At 39.5% G+C, this 17,848-nt stretch overlaps 1 protein-coding gene across 2 annotated transcripts in view; it reads right to left on the bottom strand.

The window, feature by feature from the left end:
- Window positions 1-1,103: 1,103 nt before the first annotated feature.
- The window catches only part of MIPEP (mitochondrial intermediate peptidase), a 254,686-nt gene continuing 237,941 nt past the window's right edge, over window positions 1,104-17,848 (bottom strand). The window contains exon 19 of one of the 2 annotated variants that reach the window (XM_080659928.1): window positions 1,104-3,004. In XM_080659928.1, the coding sequence (XP_080516054.1) occupies window positions 2,907-3,004 (98 nt within the window). In that variant the 3' untranslated portion in view covers window positions 1,104-2,906. The remainder of the gene's footprint in view (window positions 3,005-17,848) is intronic. The other variant, XR_013960117.1, reaches the window with a different exon arrangement.

Below are 17,848 nucleotides of genomic sequence, written 5' to 3'. Positions count from 1 at the left end.
GTTCTGAAAAATGTCATTAATAGGTACTCCAAAAAGGGGGCGGGTCCTATAATCAAATAGGTTTGGGAAACATTAAGTCATATATACAATGCTATGTATGTTTTGTGATTGTAGGATTGCTAATGTGCACAGTGAACCTTCAACACTTATTTGGCATTTCCCAAATGTATTTAACAACAGGACCCTTTTGAGTTCATGGAAAACATAACATCCTAGAAAGTGTTCTGCAAAGCCCAATATGGTGTATGCTGGCTTATAGTTTCAATTACATTTATCTACTTATTTTTAAAATATATTTTTATTGATTTCAGAGAGGAAGGGAGAAGGAGAGATGGAAACATCAATGATGAGAGAGAATCATTGATTGGCTGCCTCTCGCAAGCCCCGCACTGGGGATCGAGCTCACAACCCTGGCATGTGCCCTTGATTGGAATCGGACCCAGGACCCTTGAGTCCACAGGCCAATGCTCTATCCACTGAGCCAAACTGGTTAGAGCTAATTACATTTATATTTCAACTCTGGAAAGGGCAGATAGTATCAGGTGAGGGTCTCTTTTCATCATTTGGTTTGGTCTGCAATGCAGAATTCTTTTTTTCTTTTTAATAATGGTAAAATAGACATAACAAAAAACTAATGATTTAACCATTTTTTAAGTGTACAGTTCAATGGCATTAAGTACAGTCACATTATTGGGTAACCATCAAGGATTTCCTTTGAAATTACACACTCAATTTTTCTTCTCATCTCAAAAACATTTTCTTAAATTCACTGAATAGTATGTATTTGCCAGAGCACGTACAAAGAGCATCTATTCACCATTTGAGCACTGGGAATGCAGAAAGTAAGAACTTCTTTTCTGTTATTGCTTTTGTTCTGGGAGTCCTGCCTTCCTCCTTAGGAATTCTGTCTGGCAGAGGCAGCGCCCTCCTCTTCTCTGCTACCACATCCCTTCAACCTGGATTCGGAGATGTTTCTCAAGTTCACCCTGAACAACTCGGCTTTTTTCTGCTTTGATAATGTTTTAAATCACTGCATGTATTTCAGTCTCTTTACATTTCTTTTTTTCCTTTCTTCATTCCTTCCTTCTTTTTTTTTTTTTTTTTACCAATCTTTTTAGCTTATTCTTATCTTTTTATTTCTGCTTGCTCTTGATGGCTTTCAGCTTCATAAATACTATGTTTTCTCAAATCTCACTAAGAATAATAAAGAGGTTTCCTACAATGTGTTTTACTTCCTTTACAAAATAACTTTCCAAGTTCTGCTCTTCCAGGCGATCTTTCCTTTTCTTGAACAATGTTTGCACATGGGCTCCCTATAGATTTTTCTCCTTATTCTCCCTCAACTGAAAAGGGACTGTCACTGTTGGTGAATCTGAAAAGCAGTTTTTCAGATTTACCTATCACTGACTGGCAGGTGTATATCCATTTCTCCAAGTCTACTCCTCAAGAGAGTTAGCATTTGTGTAGTGAAAGTTTGTTAGGTAAGATTTTCATTACCTTAGCTCAGACACTGTGACAAACAGGGTGGAGTACAGAAACAGCTAGACTCCTCCCAGGCACTGGTCCCCAGGTGCCTATTGCCAACATTACCCAAGCCTTGCCCTCCCTTCCCGACTTTGCTTTGGGTACAGAAGAGGCACCATTGCCAGGCCTGCCCAACTTCCTGCCTGAGGATTCTGTGTGGTGCAGTTTCCAAGTGTTCAGAGACTGAGAAATTCCAGAGGGGAGGAGCTGGAAGAGGAACAAAGGGCAGCGAGGGGCTATCCTGTGAGCACTGCGTGGGTGGTATGCCAGCTGCTCTGCTTCTGGTTGGTGCACACTTTGGATATCTTGGTGTGAGCGGGGATGGAGGGAAATGAAGGGTCAGTACCCCATGTATCCATGTGTGCCCAGCATGGGTGGGTCATTGGCATTTCTTCATCTGGTCTCATCTATTTCTGAGCTTGTATAAATTCTTCTAGATTCTGTGAATCAGTTGAACATGTGTCCTAGTTTTGGGGTTTTTTAATCTTGCCTTTTTGCAGCGTCATTTGTCATTCAATGGGAAGCAGAAAGAGGCTTCTAGCAGATGCCATTTTAAAGTCTATAATTAAATTCTTCTTGACTTTGATGATGGGAAAACCCCATTAAATAGTTTCTTTCCTATTATTAACACACAGTGATATGGTGTGCAATAATGTAAGGTAGATGGGTTCAAGATAAAGACAGGCATGATTTAAATCCCAGTTTCCTTATTTATCAGTTGCTGGATCTTGGCACATCACTCATAAATTGGACCTGCACTTATTTTTGTCGATTAATAATCCAGCCAGAGAAGTATGAATTCAAGTCTTACCTGTTCTGAGTCCATCTATGTAAGCCTAAACACTCAGAAGAAAATCAATGCAGTCAATAACAAGTACTTTGGAAACCACACTTGGTTTCTTGGTTCTTGTAAGGGACTTCCCCAACTACATTTTCTAAGTCTAGTCTAGTGGTCTTAAGAAATGGTAATCACTTAAAAGAACTATATGTGTAATCTTTCTGAAGACTGCCACAAACTAAAATAGTTTTGTTTTTAATGAAGTCTCTAATTTAATCAATTACAGATCAATAAAACTGATTTAAAAAGTTCAACAGGGAAGTGGCTGGACTAAGGAAATACCCAGACCTTAAATTTAACAACTCTCTATGCTCTAGTGTTTACTGGCTCACTGAGTGGATTTCCCTATGTTAAAATCTGCCAAACAGACTAAATGCTAGCTTAATTAAAACAATTATTTATTCCAAGTTCCATCCGTTTAAGGTTTTTCAGAAATTATTACAGAAATGAATACTGAAATCAGAAATGAGTGTTAACAGCTGTAGCATTTACAACAAAGTTAATATCTACACGACCTTGACTTAAAAGATTCAAGATGTTTCTGTCATTCAGAATCCATGAGGAAAGTTTCCAAGTCAAGATCCAAGTCGGAGACGAGGGCACTTACAAAGTCATCAATAGAAGGGCACTTCTGAAGCATACCTGCGAACAAAGAAAACATCAGCTATCACATCACCCCCAGATAATAAGGAGGGACAAAGACTGTACAAATCAAATGTCTGGACAAAAGTAGATTGTGGATGTTAAGAATACAAAGTACAGTCGGTGGGAGAACAGAGGGAGGAAGATGAATTCTGATGGAGAGATTCAGAGGCTGGGTTGGGATCTGAATAGAATTTTGAAAGATAGGGAAGATTTAGGTTCAAATTAGGGCCTTCCAGGTGGAGAAAACAAAAGAGGAAAGGCAGAAGGGTGGGAAAATGCAGAATGTATGTTGACTACTAAGTAGTCTTGTGTGGCTGGACTAAAGGTGGAAAAGGCCCAGGGAGAGACAGAGTTCAGGGAGGGAAGGGTAACTGAGTCCAAGAGCAAGAGGAAAACCAATAACTCGTTATGTTTAGGTGCTGGACAGTGTGTGTGTGTGTCCAAGTACAGGCCTCCCGACTTTAGTCAGCAGTGAGAACACAGAATTCAGGTGGGCCTACCACTGTACACACCCGATCCAAGAACTTCCATTGCACCTTTGAAACCCACAAACAGGAGGGTGTTTTCTTCCCTGAATACACAGCAAAAAACAAATTCAGAAGGACCCACAAACAACTGAGATAATCCCACCCTGCTTCTTTTTAGACCTCTCATCACACCTTCCACCAACCTGGCCAGGACTGTGACATATGGGAAATAGCCCAAGGACTGCTTTGTATGGCGGACATAAAAACAGCAGCTCCAAACATATTTGTAAGCCACCAAATAGACCTTGAGTAGCTAATAACAATAATATTAAAATACTTCAACTATAGATCAAAATATTTTTATCTTCAATCAAGTTCAAATTCTAGTATCTTCACCTCAGGAAATATCTGAGAAATAAGGAGCAGCTACTGGAAGAAAATTCCATTGTTATGTCTTATTTGCAAAATTAAAGTTCAAAATACAATTTTCTTTTTACAGTAAAATAATCTCTATGGATAAAAGAAGGCATCTCCTCTGGCCCAGCTGTGTTAATGATTGAAATGTTGAGTCTTTCCTGATTGCCAAAGCTGCACATTTCACGTCGTATCTAGATGGGAGGTTATTACTTAAGTAGATGCAATCTGATGAATAAATCAGGCTTCAGGCCTTTCCTATGTGCCAGGTTTCTTAATACAGAGAACAGTTGTAGGCAAAAGTGGCTTTCAATCAAATGAGTTAACACATTATACCATTTTAGTCCTTTTAGTATGTGAAACATTCTATAATTAAATGACTGTTTGTTTATGATTAAATGACTAGAACTTTCAGGAGTTCAAACCCTTTTATTCAGAGCAGGTATATTCAGTTACCCATGGCCCTCCTGTCCCTTTGAAGTGGTTCATTTGAACTCAACAAACAGCCAATATAAATATGACCTTGCTCTGTCCTTCTTAGCAGACAGACCTAACTAGCACACATCCTTTTTCTGTTTCCCATCTTCAATCATTCCTGCATCTCAGAGAATAGCAACTGTGGCAACAACAAAAGAAAAACATATACACTCATGGCATTTTTAAATAAAATCTGATCAAAACTAAATGGTTTGGTAATTTTGTATGTTATGTGATTGCTAAAGATGAAGTTTCAAAAAAGAGGAAATCAGAGCGATAAAGAACAGTTACTGGGGCAAGAATTTTCTTGGTATATTGTTATGATATCCTCGCTTTAATTAGGTTTAAATGTTTTGCAAGTGTGCAACTTCTACACAGAATTAAAAGAAAAACCAATGTTTTCAGGTACTTCAATTAATAAGAAAAACTGAAGTTACCTTTTATATGTGCATACTAAAAAAACTTCCCAAAACTCTTTGATTTTTTTAAAAAAGCTGACAAAAATGTCCCTTTTGTCTTCAAGTCTTAATCTTCTAAGGGTGATGACTAGACTTGCAGTTTCTTAGGAGCCCCTGGGAAAAGGTTGGAGCTATTAAGTCCATAAGTGGGTGGAGTTTACAAACATATTTCACTGTGGAAATCACCTAAATTAGTGAGCTACATGGATTGATTTTGCCAAAATGACTGAAACAAACAAATGACAACTTTACAACTCAAAAAAGAAAAGTGTTTACAGCAAAGTAAGAAAGACAAAATTGCATTAGGATGCACATTGCACATAGTTCATACAAAGGAAAGTATGGTTTTATCTATATGCCCTCCTCAGAGGGATAGAGAGTATATATAATGAGTAGCTGAAGACTGATGATTTAATTTATTTTTCTCCTCATTTTACCTGAGAGGCAAATGGGCTAATAAAAGCTGGTACAAGCCAGAACATTTTCAGCTAGACTGCTCTGCTCATACTAGCATGTTTCATAACCTTGAAGTACTAGGGCAATTATTCTAGGCCTGATGAAAATAAATTATGATAGCAAAAGGATTCCAAGGCTGGATTTTGAAGCAGTAAAGGCTTCCAAATTGTACTATGTGTTGTTCTCTCGAGTGACTGTTGACAGAGCTGGGAATAAAGTGAGGATAAAAATTCTAGGTATGAGGACCTGACTCACAGACGGCTGCTCTAGAAAGGGTTTGTTGAAAAGAATGCCATCAACACAAACAACAATGATTATGGCAGCTATCTGTTGAGCATATACTGAGTTCCAGGCAAGTGCTAAAAGTATTGACTCATCTGATCCTTAAAACACACCTGTGAAGAACCCATCTTACAAATAAGACAACGGAACAAGAACAGGACACACAACTGTGGTCGGCAGTTAGACAGGCATGAGCAGAGCAAAGATGATGGGCCAGGAGTAAAGGTCACCAGGACAAAAGGCCCTGGGTGCCTAACAAAGGACAATTGTAGGGTGGGACCTCGTCCCCAGGATGACTTTTCTTCCTCTGGCATATTGCTGATCATGTGGTTTGGACCCCCTGACCTTTTCTCCCTAGAGATAACATCTAGGTCTCAGTTGTATTTCAGCTCCAGGCTCAGATAGCAACAAAACCAGCTACAGCTGACCTTAGGACCAGCTGCACTGAATAATGACCCCCTGCCTGGGTGTCCACCAAACCAATCAATCAGTGGAGACTTAGACCCTGAAAGGACACACCTGGAAAACTGCTGAATATTCTATTGAGATCTTCCCCTAAAATCTCTACCCTTAAAACCCTTGGGACTGAGGACCCAGCATGGTCCCTTCTCCCTAGAACTTTCAGGCATGTTACCCTCAGGCATGTTACCATTACCTTCCTCTCTCCCAAGCTCCAAGGGCCCTTCCTTTGCCTCTATAACTTGTTTCATTAGCCCACCTCTACAAATTACGTCTACTTCTGTAATTTTCCAAGTAAATGTTCTCTTATAGTTTGCATTTTGGCTCTGAATTCTTTTTTAGCCAGAACTCAAGTACTAAGGTTGCTGAACCCAGGTCTGGTCTGACCCCACCCATCTAACAACTGGTGCTGTTCCTGTAGCCCTACAACACAACTGTGAAGTTTCTCTGTTGTGCCCTGGTAGTCTGGTTCCAGAGCCCATGGCCTTAAAGCATGGTAACATATTGAAATTTTGTAAAATAATACACATTCTTAAAAAGTCCATATTTAAATATCAGCATCCTGGATATGACCACAACCAAATGTGTGGAGAAATTCCAGAAAACAAAAAATGTCTAATAGATTCCTAATGCCATCCATGCCTATATGGACCCAACTCATTGTATTTACTGCCTTGAAGACAGAGCCAAAATGCCCATTACCTTTTGGGCACTTTGTCTGCTGTACTATGGAGTACACTTTATGAGCAGTCACAATTATGTACTATGTAGCTGGAGGTAGGGAACAGAGAAAACGGTGAGCAGCCTCTGCTGGAAAGGCAGTAAGGTGGTACAGGCAAAATGGCTTTGCCTAGCCGTGACTGGGACAGGCACTTGTGTCATGACAAAAGCCTCTTCCTCTAATGGCACAATAGTCAGCCACACTTGGCTGATGCAGGAATTCTTTTCTGGGCATAATACTGGGAGAAACAAGTGCCTAAGAGTTTTGCACTTAAGGATGTTTTCTGGGTGGCTTCCAAGTATCCGTGGTAACCCTTTGCAAACAGAAGCCCTTACATGTTTAAGAGACTTTGAACCATGCATATTTCTATGCTTTCACCAAGAAAAAATTCTGTCAGCCCCAGGAAAACTTCAATACATGTATAAAGCTGCAAGTTCACACCCTGTTATTTTGTAATATGTAATATAGAATCTAACCAGACCATCGTTTAAACATCTACAAGTACTTGGCATAAACTCTTTAACCTCTTGAGTACCTGTTTAAATGTACAATTAATACAACTGTTTGAAAACCTGATTGAGAATTACTGGTTGGCAGTTTGATTATGTCTCTAAGCCAACCTGAAAATGATGGACTCTCTTTCTAGCCCCCTTTACTAAGCATCTGGGGTGAAATGCACTCTGTGTCATTTAATTTTGAGAATATGGGATATTATTGGCATAATAAAAAACATTAATATTATTTTAAGCTTTGGAAGAGAAGTAGAATAGTTAGATCTCCAACCGAGGGTGCCCAATCAAACAAAACTGTAGTTGAGTTTGATCAAGGTTTAGTGAAAGCAAAGAAGGGTGAATTGAAGTAACTAAGAGAAACTTTGAAAGGGTTTTTATATCCAAGCATTCATTCACTCATTCACTCTATGTGTACCTGAGTACCTAATGTAAACACAAGGCTGGCAAAAAGATCACATTATTTATTTGGAGGAAACTATGTATAAAAATCACTAAGAATCCTTCTTCTAGAAACAATGCTGTCATGGTTCTAAATGTGTAAAGTCCAGACCAACAACCGGTGGTCACCTGGGAACCTGCTAGGAATACACATTCTTGGTCCCCACCCTAGACCTATGGAGTCAGCACCCACTGTGGCAATGCGTCCGCCTGCTGAGTCTGACGGACCCGAGGAAACCGATTTATATGGAAAATGAGGTAAAGTTTCTCTCAACTGAAAACTATAAACTGAAAATATTGAGCAAGAAATATGTATTATTTTTTATTTAACTAAATGAAAAAAAATATTTCTCAAATGAAATAGGAAACTATTTTATGAAACAAAAATAGGATTGTTTGGGACACTGTTCAAAGTTATATTACCAAGCCCCCAAAGAGGTGACACAGCTGTCTGGAAAAGCACCTAAAAGGATCATGTGGCTTTGGCATGAAAATAGCCTTAACGTCTGGGGAGGAGGAGGAAGAAGCCAGAAAGGGAGCTGGCGCCAGCTGTGAGAGGGCAGGCGAACACTGTGACCATGGACTTGCTTGAGAAGTCACCCAGACAGGAAGTTAGCAGCAATATTTTTATTTTAAAAAAGTAGCAGAGTCTATTTTGATTACTAGATCCCTGAGGGAAACAGTGCTTTGTGTTTTTCAGTTATTGACTCTTTCATGAGGAAAACTCAGAAACACATCTAAGAAGCTTCTTTAACGCAGCGATTCTGGCTTTTCCGAGCCTGAGGCCTATAACCAAACCTTAGTCAGGCAGGAGCCCAGAGGGAGCCCAGGATCGCCTTTCCCAGGGGAAAGGCCACAGGTCAGCACAGGCACTGGGGTCTATGGGAATGTCATGAGTTCTGAGAAAATGGGGTCTTCCTAGGGTGTGCCTGGCACCCTCGCCCTTTAGGGGTTCTGAAATGGATGCCATGCCTGGCTGCCAAGCTACATGCAATACTATAATAAACAGGACCATACCCATGCCTCATTCCACCTAAGAAGGAAAGTCTGCTCATGCACTAATGGAGACTAAAACGCACTGAATACCTGTGTGCCAAGCACTGTGTACCAGGCACCAGGCACACAGATCTGAGTGAGACCTGATTTCTGTTCTCAAGAAGTTCATTATCTGGGGAGAAAACCACAGAATACTGTTTATGTAGAACAAGAGTGCATATGCAGTATAGACATGGTGCAAAAGAGGGAGTGACTAATGAACTGCAGGGGAAGGGTCTTAGGGGACTTCATGACCCCTTGCTATCAGGAGGCAAAGTTTCTGAGAGTGAGAAGTATATGGAGATTGAGCCCACAGATTGGGGGTAGATTCTGACCCAAGCTAGAAACAGTGGAGACAGATCGAGAGAGGAAGACTTAGTGGAAACTACTTGTTTTTGCAGTCCAGCACCCTTTTCTCTTCTGGTGAGAGGGCTGATTTTCCTTTAGATCAGTGGTTCTCAACTGGGGGTAATTTTGCCCACCTCCTTTGTCCCCTACAGGACATTTGGCAATGTCTGGAGCTATTTTTGGTTGTCACACAGAAGGGAGTGTTCCTGGTGTTTAGTGAGTGGAGGCCAGGGAAGCTGCTGAACCCTCTGCCATGTGGTGCAGACACCTGCTGTTGTGCCAGTGAGTGAAGCCTGCTGGAGTGCCCCAAGCCTCCTGCCGTCACCTTGCCAGCTGGGCCAGCACACGTGTTCTTCCTACAATGTGCATTAGAAGCAGAATGACAAACAGGTATGAAGATGACTGGGACTCATCCATCCTGGCACCAGCACCCTCAGGAACACATATGTAACTTCTACTGAGAAAGTGAGCCCTGTTTTGACATTTCCTTTTGATTTTGTGGCCTCTTCCATATTGTTCCTCAGAGGTCCTTTTCCGCTTTGGTAAGCCAGAGTTGGTTCTGTTTCTTTTAAGAAGAATCCCCATTGAAAAAAGATCAGATCACAAGTCATTAAAAAGGGCTTTAGTGAAGCCTGGGGGACACTGATAATTTTGTTTGATTAAGGCCCAATGTTCTAGACACAGGGTTTGGACCAGAAGCAGGGTTGTTGTTGTGTTTTTTTTTTTCACTTAAATGACTATGCCTTTATCTCCCTCTTCCTCTGTGGAAAAAGAAAAAAAATACATATATACATAAAGCAAACTTGATTGTCAGATTTCCTCTCTCCAAGTTTACTGGGCATCTGAGAGTGTTCCTGGCCAAAGAGAGAAGGGGTATTTTGGTGCCTCCCAGTCCTGGTCAGGGTTGGTGGGAGGTGTGATGAGGTCTAGAAAGGAGCAGGGTATGACTGTCTCAGCCGTTTGTGGGTCCTTCTGAGACTTGTTCTTTGGTGTGTATTCAGGGAAGAGAACATCCTCCTGTTTGTGGGTTTCAAAGGTGCAATGGAAGTTCATGGAATGAGTGTGTGTCCAAGGCTCTACAGGAGAGGTGAGGGTTGAGTGTTCCACAGTTTGGTTCCAGGTGGACATAGTCCTGACACCTACCAGGCATTCAGAGTCCAAGAAGGCCAGGAACAAATAAGTCATCAGTTCTTTTAAAATTAAAGCTAAAAGCCAATCATGCTCTTACATTTCAGACACAGCCTGATATTTGGTTTAAGTTAAGGTATGTCAGTTAGGTTTGTATTTAAGACTTACAGGTATCCTTTACTTAGGGGCAGTTTGGTGGAATAAGAAGAGCCCTAGGCTCCAAAGAGGAAATGTCCTGGGGAACCCCTACTAGGACTATGAAAACCGTCAGAGTAACTACCATGTGGTTAGATAAACAGCCTTGCAGTACTGTGCAGTTTAGAATTTTAGGCCGAATGGAACGTTATCTGGCTCAGCATAGCATTTTAGAACTTAAAATTTCACTCTAATTTTCCTTTTCTGACCACACAAAAGTTTTCCTTTGAAGGGTTGGCAAGGAAGAATAGAGAGGAAAGATAAATCCTTTCTTAAAAAAACAACAAAACTTTAGTCTTCTAAAAGACGCTACTAGTGTACATATACTCTTCCAGTTAGATCAAGGGGCTGGTGAGCGCTTAATCTGAGTTAACCTATGGCACCTCTGACCAGTCTCTTAACTCCCAGGCCTCATTTCTGCTAGAAGCAACCTGAGGAAAGGTAAAATGTAAGAGTGAAGTGTCAGGTTTGAAGCTCATAAAATTGGCATAATGTCATCTACTTTGCTAGATTATTATAGGGATTAAATAAAATAGTGCCTTTAACACAGAGAAAATGCTCCGTCACTGGTAACATAACAATCAGATCCAAAGGTTTATGAAAAGCTACTTCCCAGTTCAGGAGTTGAAGGACGAGGTCTAAAAATTTAAATATTTAGGACATTACCATCAAACTCACAAATATCTGGCTAATAAATTATTGTTTGTTTTACTTTTTTTCCTACTTTTTGCCACCTTCTTTTTATAGATTAACAATTTATCTACTAAAAGAAGGAAACAAAAGATTAATTACAATAGTCAATTCATTTTTCTACCTGTTAGCTGTGATAAAAGGTTATGAAGATGTCATTGGGATGATGGGAAAGGTCTGGAAATGGATAATGCTGACACAAGATTGTGAATATACAAAATTGCCACTGAATTGTACACTTAAAAATGGCTAAAACTGTATATTTTATGTTATATATACTTCACCATAATTTTTTTAAGAGACCAAAGTAATAAGATAGAACCTCTGATTTGCCCAGATGTTCATCTCTCTGTGCTACCCCTGTCCTCTGTTACCAAATGTAATAACTGGGAGATACTGAAAAACAGATTGTCTATGTGTGAAAGGAGTATCTGTGTATTCCCAACACCAACAATTCTAAAAACCCGTCATGATAGTTAATGGAGATTTTTTAAGCTGAAATAATTATACGTGCCAAACTCAGCTCAGAATGATTAAGAATTAGAGTACAAAGTCAGGCCTGGCAGTTTGAAAAGTCTGAAGTGAATTTTATGAGATCAGAACTCTTATTCCAGATCAGTCTCTCCCAAGCCTAGGGCAACTGAATGGCTCACCTTCTCTGCTTTGAAGTTTTTCTCTGCTACAAGGCTGTGGTTACCCACACCTTTTTCTAAAGGTGGAATCTCACTATCTATGATCAGTTCCCGAGAAAATGAGGATATCAGCCAGAAAGTGAAATTCCTTTCCTCCTTAGAACTGAAAAAACTCCATTGGCCCCTAGGCTGGGTTAATATCTGTTGGTGTTCAAATAGGGGGTTCAGTTCCTGACTGGACTGAAGCAGAGCATCTGGACTTCCTGCTAGATGAGGCAGACCCACCAAGTGGAGGCCCACATACATGTTCTGTTTACAAATTAGTTTATTTCAATGTCATCGCCAGATTGAATAATTCCATTTACAATTACATTTCTGGGTTACAGAACATTGTGCCTTTTGAAGTTCAATGTCTTCCTTAAACAAACACACCCACACATTAAACATGTACACACCCTCTTAAAAATTCAGTACATTTACAAAAGGGAGGTCTGAGCCTTGAGAAAGCAGGTGCTCGCTTCCATTTACTTCTCCCAGAAAGCTCTCAGCTCTTTCAGAGGCTACATTGAGTAAATAGCCAAACAAGCCAAAGATTAGAGATTCTATTTACCTGGCTATTATTCTGGGTTGGCATTTACCTATATTATAGAAACGGTGTAATCCTAGAGCCATTACATTTTAAAAGTCTCATTCCATAGTATGCTTTCCTTATTTATTCCTATTACACTGTGCAAGAAAAGGTTTCTGCCAATGAGTAAAATAATTGGTTCTGTGTTCAAGCGTTCTTGTACAAAAAGCTGTATTTTGCTATAAAATCACTTTCATGTATGAAAGGCAATAGATACCTTGTCAATTCTAGTTAGTATATGTCACCTTTCATATTTGTCCCCATGATTTCTTGCTCAGTAAACTAAAAAATATTTTCTTTGTGTGTCAATGTATTCATGACAAGGCAATTCAGTTACCAGAAGCTATTAAAGAGCAAAGGGGAAAATGTAGTGGAATATACGTTCAACTATTTCCAAAGAAAAAGATGCCAGGTAAAACCTGAAAAAGAAGTTGAGATTACCTATCAGTCCACATAAGACAAGTAGGAATGCCTAAATTTGAATCCTAGTTTGACCACTTGCTACTGCATGATCCCTTAGATTATTTAGATAATTCAATGAGATGATACTGCAATGTGCTTAGCACATCAGAAGCACTCATCAAAGGTGTTTAGCAGTAGTTATTGTTATCATTCTTATGATTGTTATTGTTGCTACTTGGCTATTATTGTGAGTTGCCATTTACCTCTATTATAGAAACCATATCCTGTCCATTCAACTATGTAAATATATAAGTAGTAGAAATTGGTCTTACTGGTTAATATCCAACAAAGTATTATTTATCTGAGGAAAACCAGTACACAAGGCTACTGCAGCACTTTAGTAAAATTCTGATCCTAAAGTGAAAACAAAGTGTGCATGAAAAAAAGGCAAAAATGAATGTGGTGCTGAGATTTCAGTTATTTTGAGTGTCTGATTTAATATTTTAAGAATGTTTCAAAAAATGTTTTGTTTAAACTGCTTTTAGAAAAAAATGTAAATGGATTTTAGTTGTCTTCCTGACCCTACAGCTTAATCAAACTAAACATACATTTAGTACTCTAAGAAAAGAGATTAAAAAATTGAACATGTGTTACTTGACATAGCATAAATTATGTGATAGGGTAGAAAAAGAACTTGATGTTATTCAAATATTTGATATATACAGACTCTGAGATAAAGGAGTAATTATTCTATTAAAAACTTTAATGTAAAAATAAACTATTAGGTTTAGGTATGATCTAAACCTAGTTTAATTACTAGCAAAAGTACATAATAGTCAAAAGGAAAGTTTCTTTAAGAGATAGTTGAAAAGACTCAAATGCTAGAAGGTATCTTGTAAACAATCTTTTAGGAAATGATCCAGTCAAACCAAGAGGAATTTTCCTGTCACTATGATCTCTGGCAATATTTCAAACAAGAGTTAGTAAGCATGTCTTCAATTAAATTCAATTATTCCACTAAAATCTGCTCTAAGTCTCTATGAGCAGATTTTACCTTTTATTGGTACAATTTTTAAAAGTAAATTCATCAGTGTACCCACAGCATTGGTCCTACCAGAGATACTTCTGGCTCCTTGTTTCCTCCGCCCCTGAAACTCCATGCCTCAGGGTGTCAAACTAAAAATGTAGATCAGGAGCTTTGGAGGAATGACATATGCTTTCCTAACCGGTTTTTAGCCCATTGCCAACAGACACACTTGTAACCACCACATGTTAAGGACAGCATCTATAAGGACCATTTTTAAAGAAGATTTTATGTTTTCATTAAGCAATCAAAAGAGCTAAAAGAATATTATCTACATTCTTTTTAGGAATTAGCAAATGACATAATCTAAAAATGGAATCGTTGGTATATTTCTTGGAATGAGTCTACTATAAGAAAAATACCTGGGAAAAAAGTTCTCACCTCAAATAGAGTCAAACTCCAGAGACATTACCTCAGGTGGCTACACCTATGGAAGAGGGCTCATCACATTTACGTAGCAAGTAGAAAATGACAGTTTATTATACTGCTGAGTAAAAATGATCAAAATGAGCACTACCTAGCCAAAGTCAATAACAACAAAAGAGTTTATAAAGCATCTACAGCTCCAAGAGGGGTCAGGATGGAGTGCTGTGAGTCAGCAGATGCAGTGGGCACCTCAGGGCTTTGAAGACAAAATGGCTTGGGTCAGATCCTTACCATGTAATAGCTCTGCAACACTGGGAAGGTCACTCAACTGCTCTAGGCCTTACTTTCCCTAAGTGTGAAATGAGGATAACACCTCCTACCAAATTAGTGTTAGGTGTACTAAAGAAATTGTCTATGTCTTCCTCTAGCACACTTTCATTATGTCTTTGTCCCTTGACCTTCCCTGCATGGCAACCTCCTTTGGACATGCAGTTTAAAACAGATTATCTGAAATCAGTTAGGCAGGAATTTCTGAGGTCCAGGGTTTAATAAGAGGTGCTCTACTCTGACACCAGTGCATGGCCTTCAGTCTACTGTGGTCCTTTACCTATCCCTTCTACCAAGCTGTTTTACAATCAATACCCACTTGCCCATGGACAGAACCAAGGCATTGTATTGAAGTGAAAAGTACACCGCTGACTGGTTAAAAGTTAAAATTCAGTTTAAAAAGTTACTTTCCCAGAAGCAAAAATTATGTTGGTTGAATTTAGTAATTAGAATATTTGCAATAAAAATACGGGGGAGGGGAGAAATCCAAGGATAATAGAGCCTTTTGGGTTAGTTTAGCAGAAGAAAAGATCTATGGTTTTATTGCAGAAAGAGATCAATATGCCATGTGGTTTCTACCATGCTACATTGTAAAAATTAGAGAAAATACTCTAAGTTTCTAGTATGGTAGTATGCAGTTATCTACTTGATGTATTAAAAAAACACCATAACCTGCAGGAATGATTTATTCCTGATGTTCTAGGAATATTTAGGAAATAAAAAAACTGCCACTCATTTCATGAGGGCATTTCACTTATAATATCCACACATGTTCTCTTCTGTTTATCTTTATCTTTGAAATACTGACCTTTTATTTGGCTTTAGTTCTTTATATTTCAAATGCTATTCATCGGTTTGGTTCAAAGTTTGACCTTTTTGTTTCTATATATAAACAAAGAACATTTGAGTAGCTACTAAAAGGAAGGGTGCCTCTGGTATTTATATAGAATGTCCCCTGTCTTGTGATTAGAGTGGAATTATTTTGGTAATGCATCTAGTGAAAGCAGGCTGCAGACTCCAGGGTCTGATGCCCACTAATATAATAGGCACACATAGAGCCTTCCTGAGGGTTGACATCCTGCCTTAGGTTTGTACCCTCAGATATCACCTTCCCCAGTACTCACCCCCAGGTGGCCTCACCTGGTCACCCAACTGGTACTAAGTACTAAAGTAGCTGGCTAGGGGAAAGAGGGGCTGACACCCAGGAGTCCTGCAGTCCTCAAGACCTGTGTCCTACTGTAGACTTCTATCCCGACATGGGAACATTTCTGCAGTTCCACCTCCCAGAGGGTCCTCCTTTTTGTAATTCTCACAGGATGCTATACCCCTCACATAATGCAGGGTTTGTATATTATTCTTATTTGTTCCTGTGTCCCCAAAGTGCTTGGTTAGCAGTAAGTATTCAATAAATATTTGCCAAGCTTAAGTGAATTAATGTTATCAACAACTAACAATACTTTTTAATTTTTATTCTATCAGATTACCTAACCCAAGAATATTAAAATAATGTACTTAACAAAAAACAATATTCTAAACAGCTAATGAAGGTGGTGTAGCTAAAAATAAATAATCCTGGAAGCCAACGCACACAGGTGCCTCAGAAAGGACACATCAGAGGGAGATGTTGAAGGCCAAGGCCCGAGGTAGAGTTTTGCTTCGAGTTAGTCCTACTTTAATTAAGCCCCAGGAGTTGATTTTTCCTTATATGCCAAAGCACACTACTAATGGTCATAAATCAAGCTGCAGAATTTATCTCTGACCTCCTATAGTAGCAAAAGTATGTTCTACTTTAAAGTTTAGTTCTTAAATAACTTTAATAATTTACTAGGTTGACTTGGTCTTACATTATCTATAATAATAAAAGCATAATATGCTAATTAGACAGGACGTCCTTCCGGATGAAGCCAGGGCTGCGAGGGAAGCCCGGGTTCTGGGTACCAGAGGGAAGCCTGTGCCGGCAGCTGGGGGAACGGAGGCCTACTCTTGCACAAATTTCATGCATCGGGCCTCTAGTATGAATTATAAAACACAAAGAATGACCTATTTTATTATACCTTGAAGAACACTGGTTATGTACTGTATAATAAACATACACAGAACACAAAACATCTCAGATAGCCAAATGGATGGCATTCATTTATGCCATGGCTTCCTCCTCCCTGCTGATGAAAGCTCTTTAATCAAAAAATGATTGAGGCCATTGAAGCAGGGGTCCTGATGTGGGTGTGGTGAGGATGAAGCTGGAATAAGTATCAGGAGAACAAAGGTGAACCTGACAACTAGACAAGTGAGCAGACACAACAAGAAATCAGATGACAGAACACCTTTACCACATGTATTTTTCTTATATGTTATAAGAGCTTCACCAAAACATTTAGGCCCATAAAATACTTGGAAATATTTATGTGATATAAAAATGTTCAGAACAAGGTAAAAAACCATCTCTTTTCTAGTAATCACCACATTTTAATGGAACAAGAAATATTTGGAAAAAAAAGAAACATTTGACCTTATAAGTATATTGTAATATTTACTTAGTCACTCATGTAACAAATATTTATTGATTGCCTATGTACCAAGCTCTATAGGTGCTGGGGATATAGCAGTGAACATAACAGTTTCCTTCCCCTCATAGAGTTTACACTTTATTGGGGAGCATAGACCACAAACCAATAAATAAAATGTTACATTAAGTCAGGAAGTAAACATGTGCTATAAAGAAAAAACAGGAGAAACCAAGATGGCATCATAGGTGAACACCTGAAATTGCTGCCTCGCACAACCACTTCAAAACTACAACTAAAAGACAAAACAGACATCATCCAGAACCACAGGAAGGCTGGCTGAGTGGAAATTCTACAACTAGAAGGAAAGAGAAAAGCACACTGAGACTCAGAGGAGGTGCGGAAGTAAAGTGCAGAGGTACGGAGGCGCGCGGAAAGGGCTGGCAACTGAGGATGTGGTTGTCTTTTTCAATTGGGAGGGAGACACAAGCTCCCGACTGCTCTGAACTCCAGTTCTGGGCGAGACTCTGGGGACCCAGACGCATATGGGGAGAAACTGGACTGTCTGGCAGTGGGCGGAACTTGAGGGCGGCTTTCTCTCAGAGGTGCTTGCAGCGATTACCTCAGGACACTGAGACCTGGGGGCCTCTTAGGGCAGGGCTGAGGATCAGCCATAGCTGTTTGCTCTGCCCTGAGACCCCGTCCCACCCAAGCTGTGTGCAGAGGCTTTTGCATATGAATGGCTTGGCCCTTTGCAATCTACAATTACCTAACAAACTGCAGCTGGGTCAGAGAGACCCAGAACATCCAAAAGAAGG

The sequence above is a fragment of the Plecotus auritus genome (genome assembly GCF_963455305.1).
Source record: "Plecotus auritus genome assembly, chromosome: 3".
In the NCBI taxonomy this organism is placed as follows: domain Eukaryota; kingdom Metazoa; phylum Chordata; class Mammalia; order Chiroptera; family Vespertilionidae; genus Plecotus; species Plecotus auritus.
Note: the sequence above shows the minus strand (reverse complement) of the source record. Positions and strands in the feature narration are given on the sequence as shown.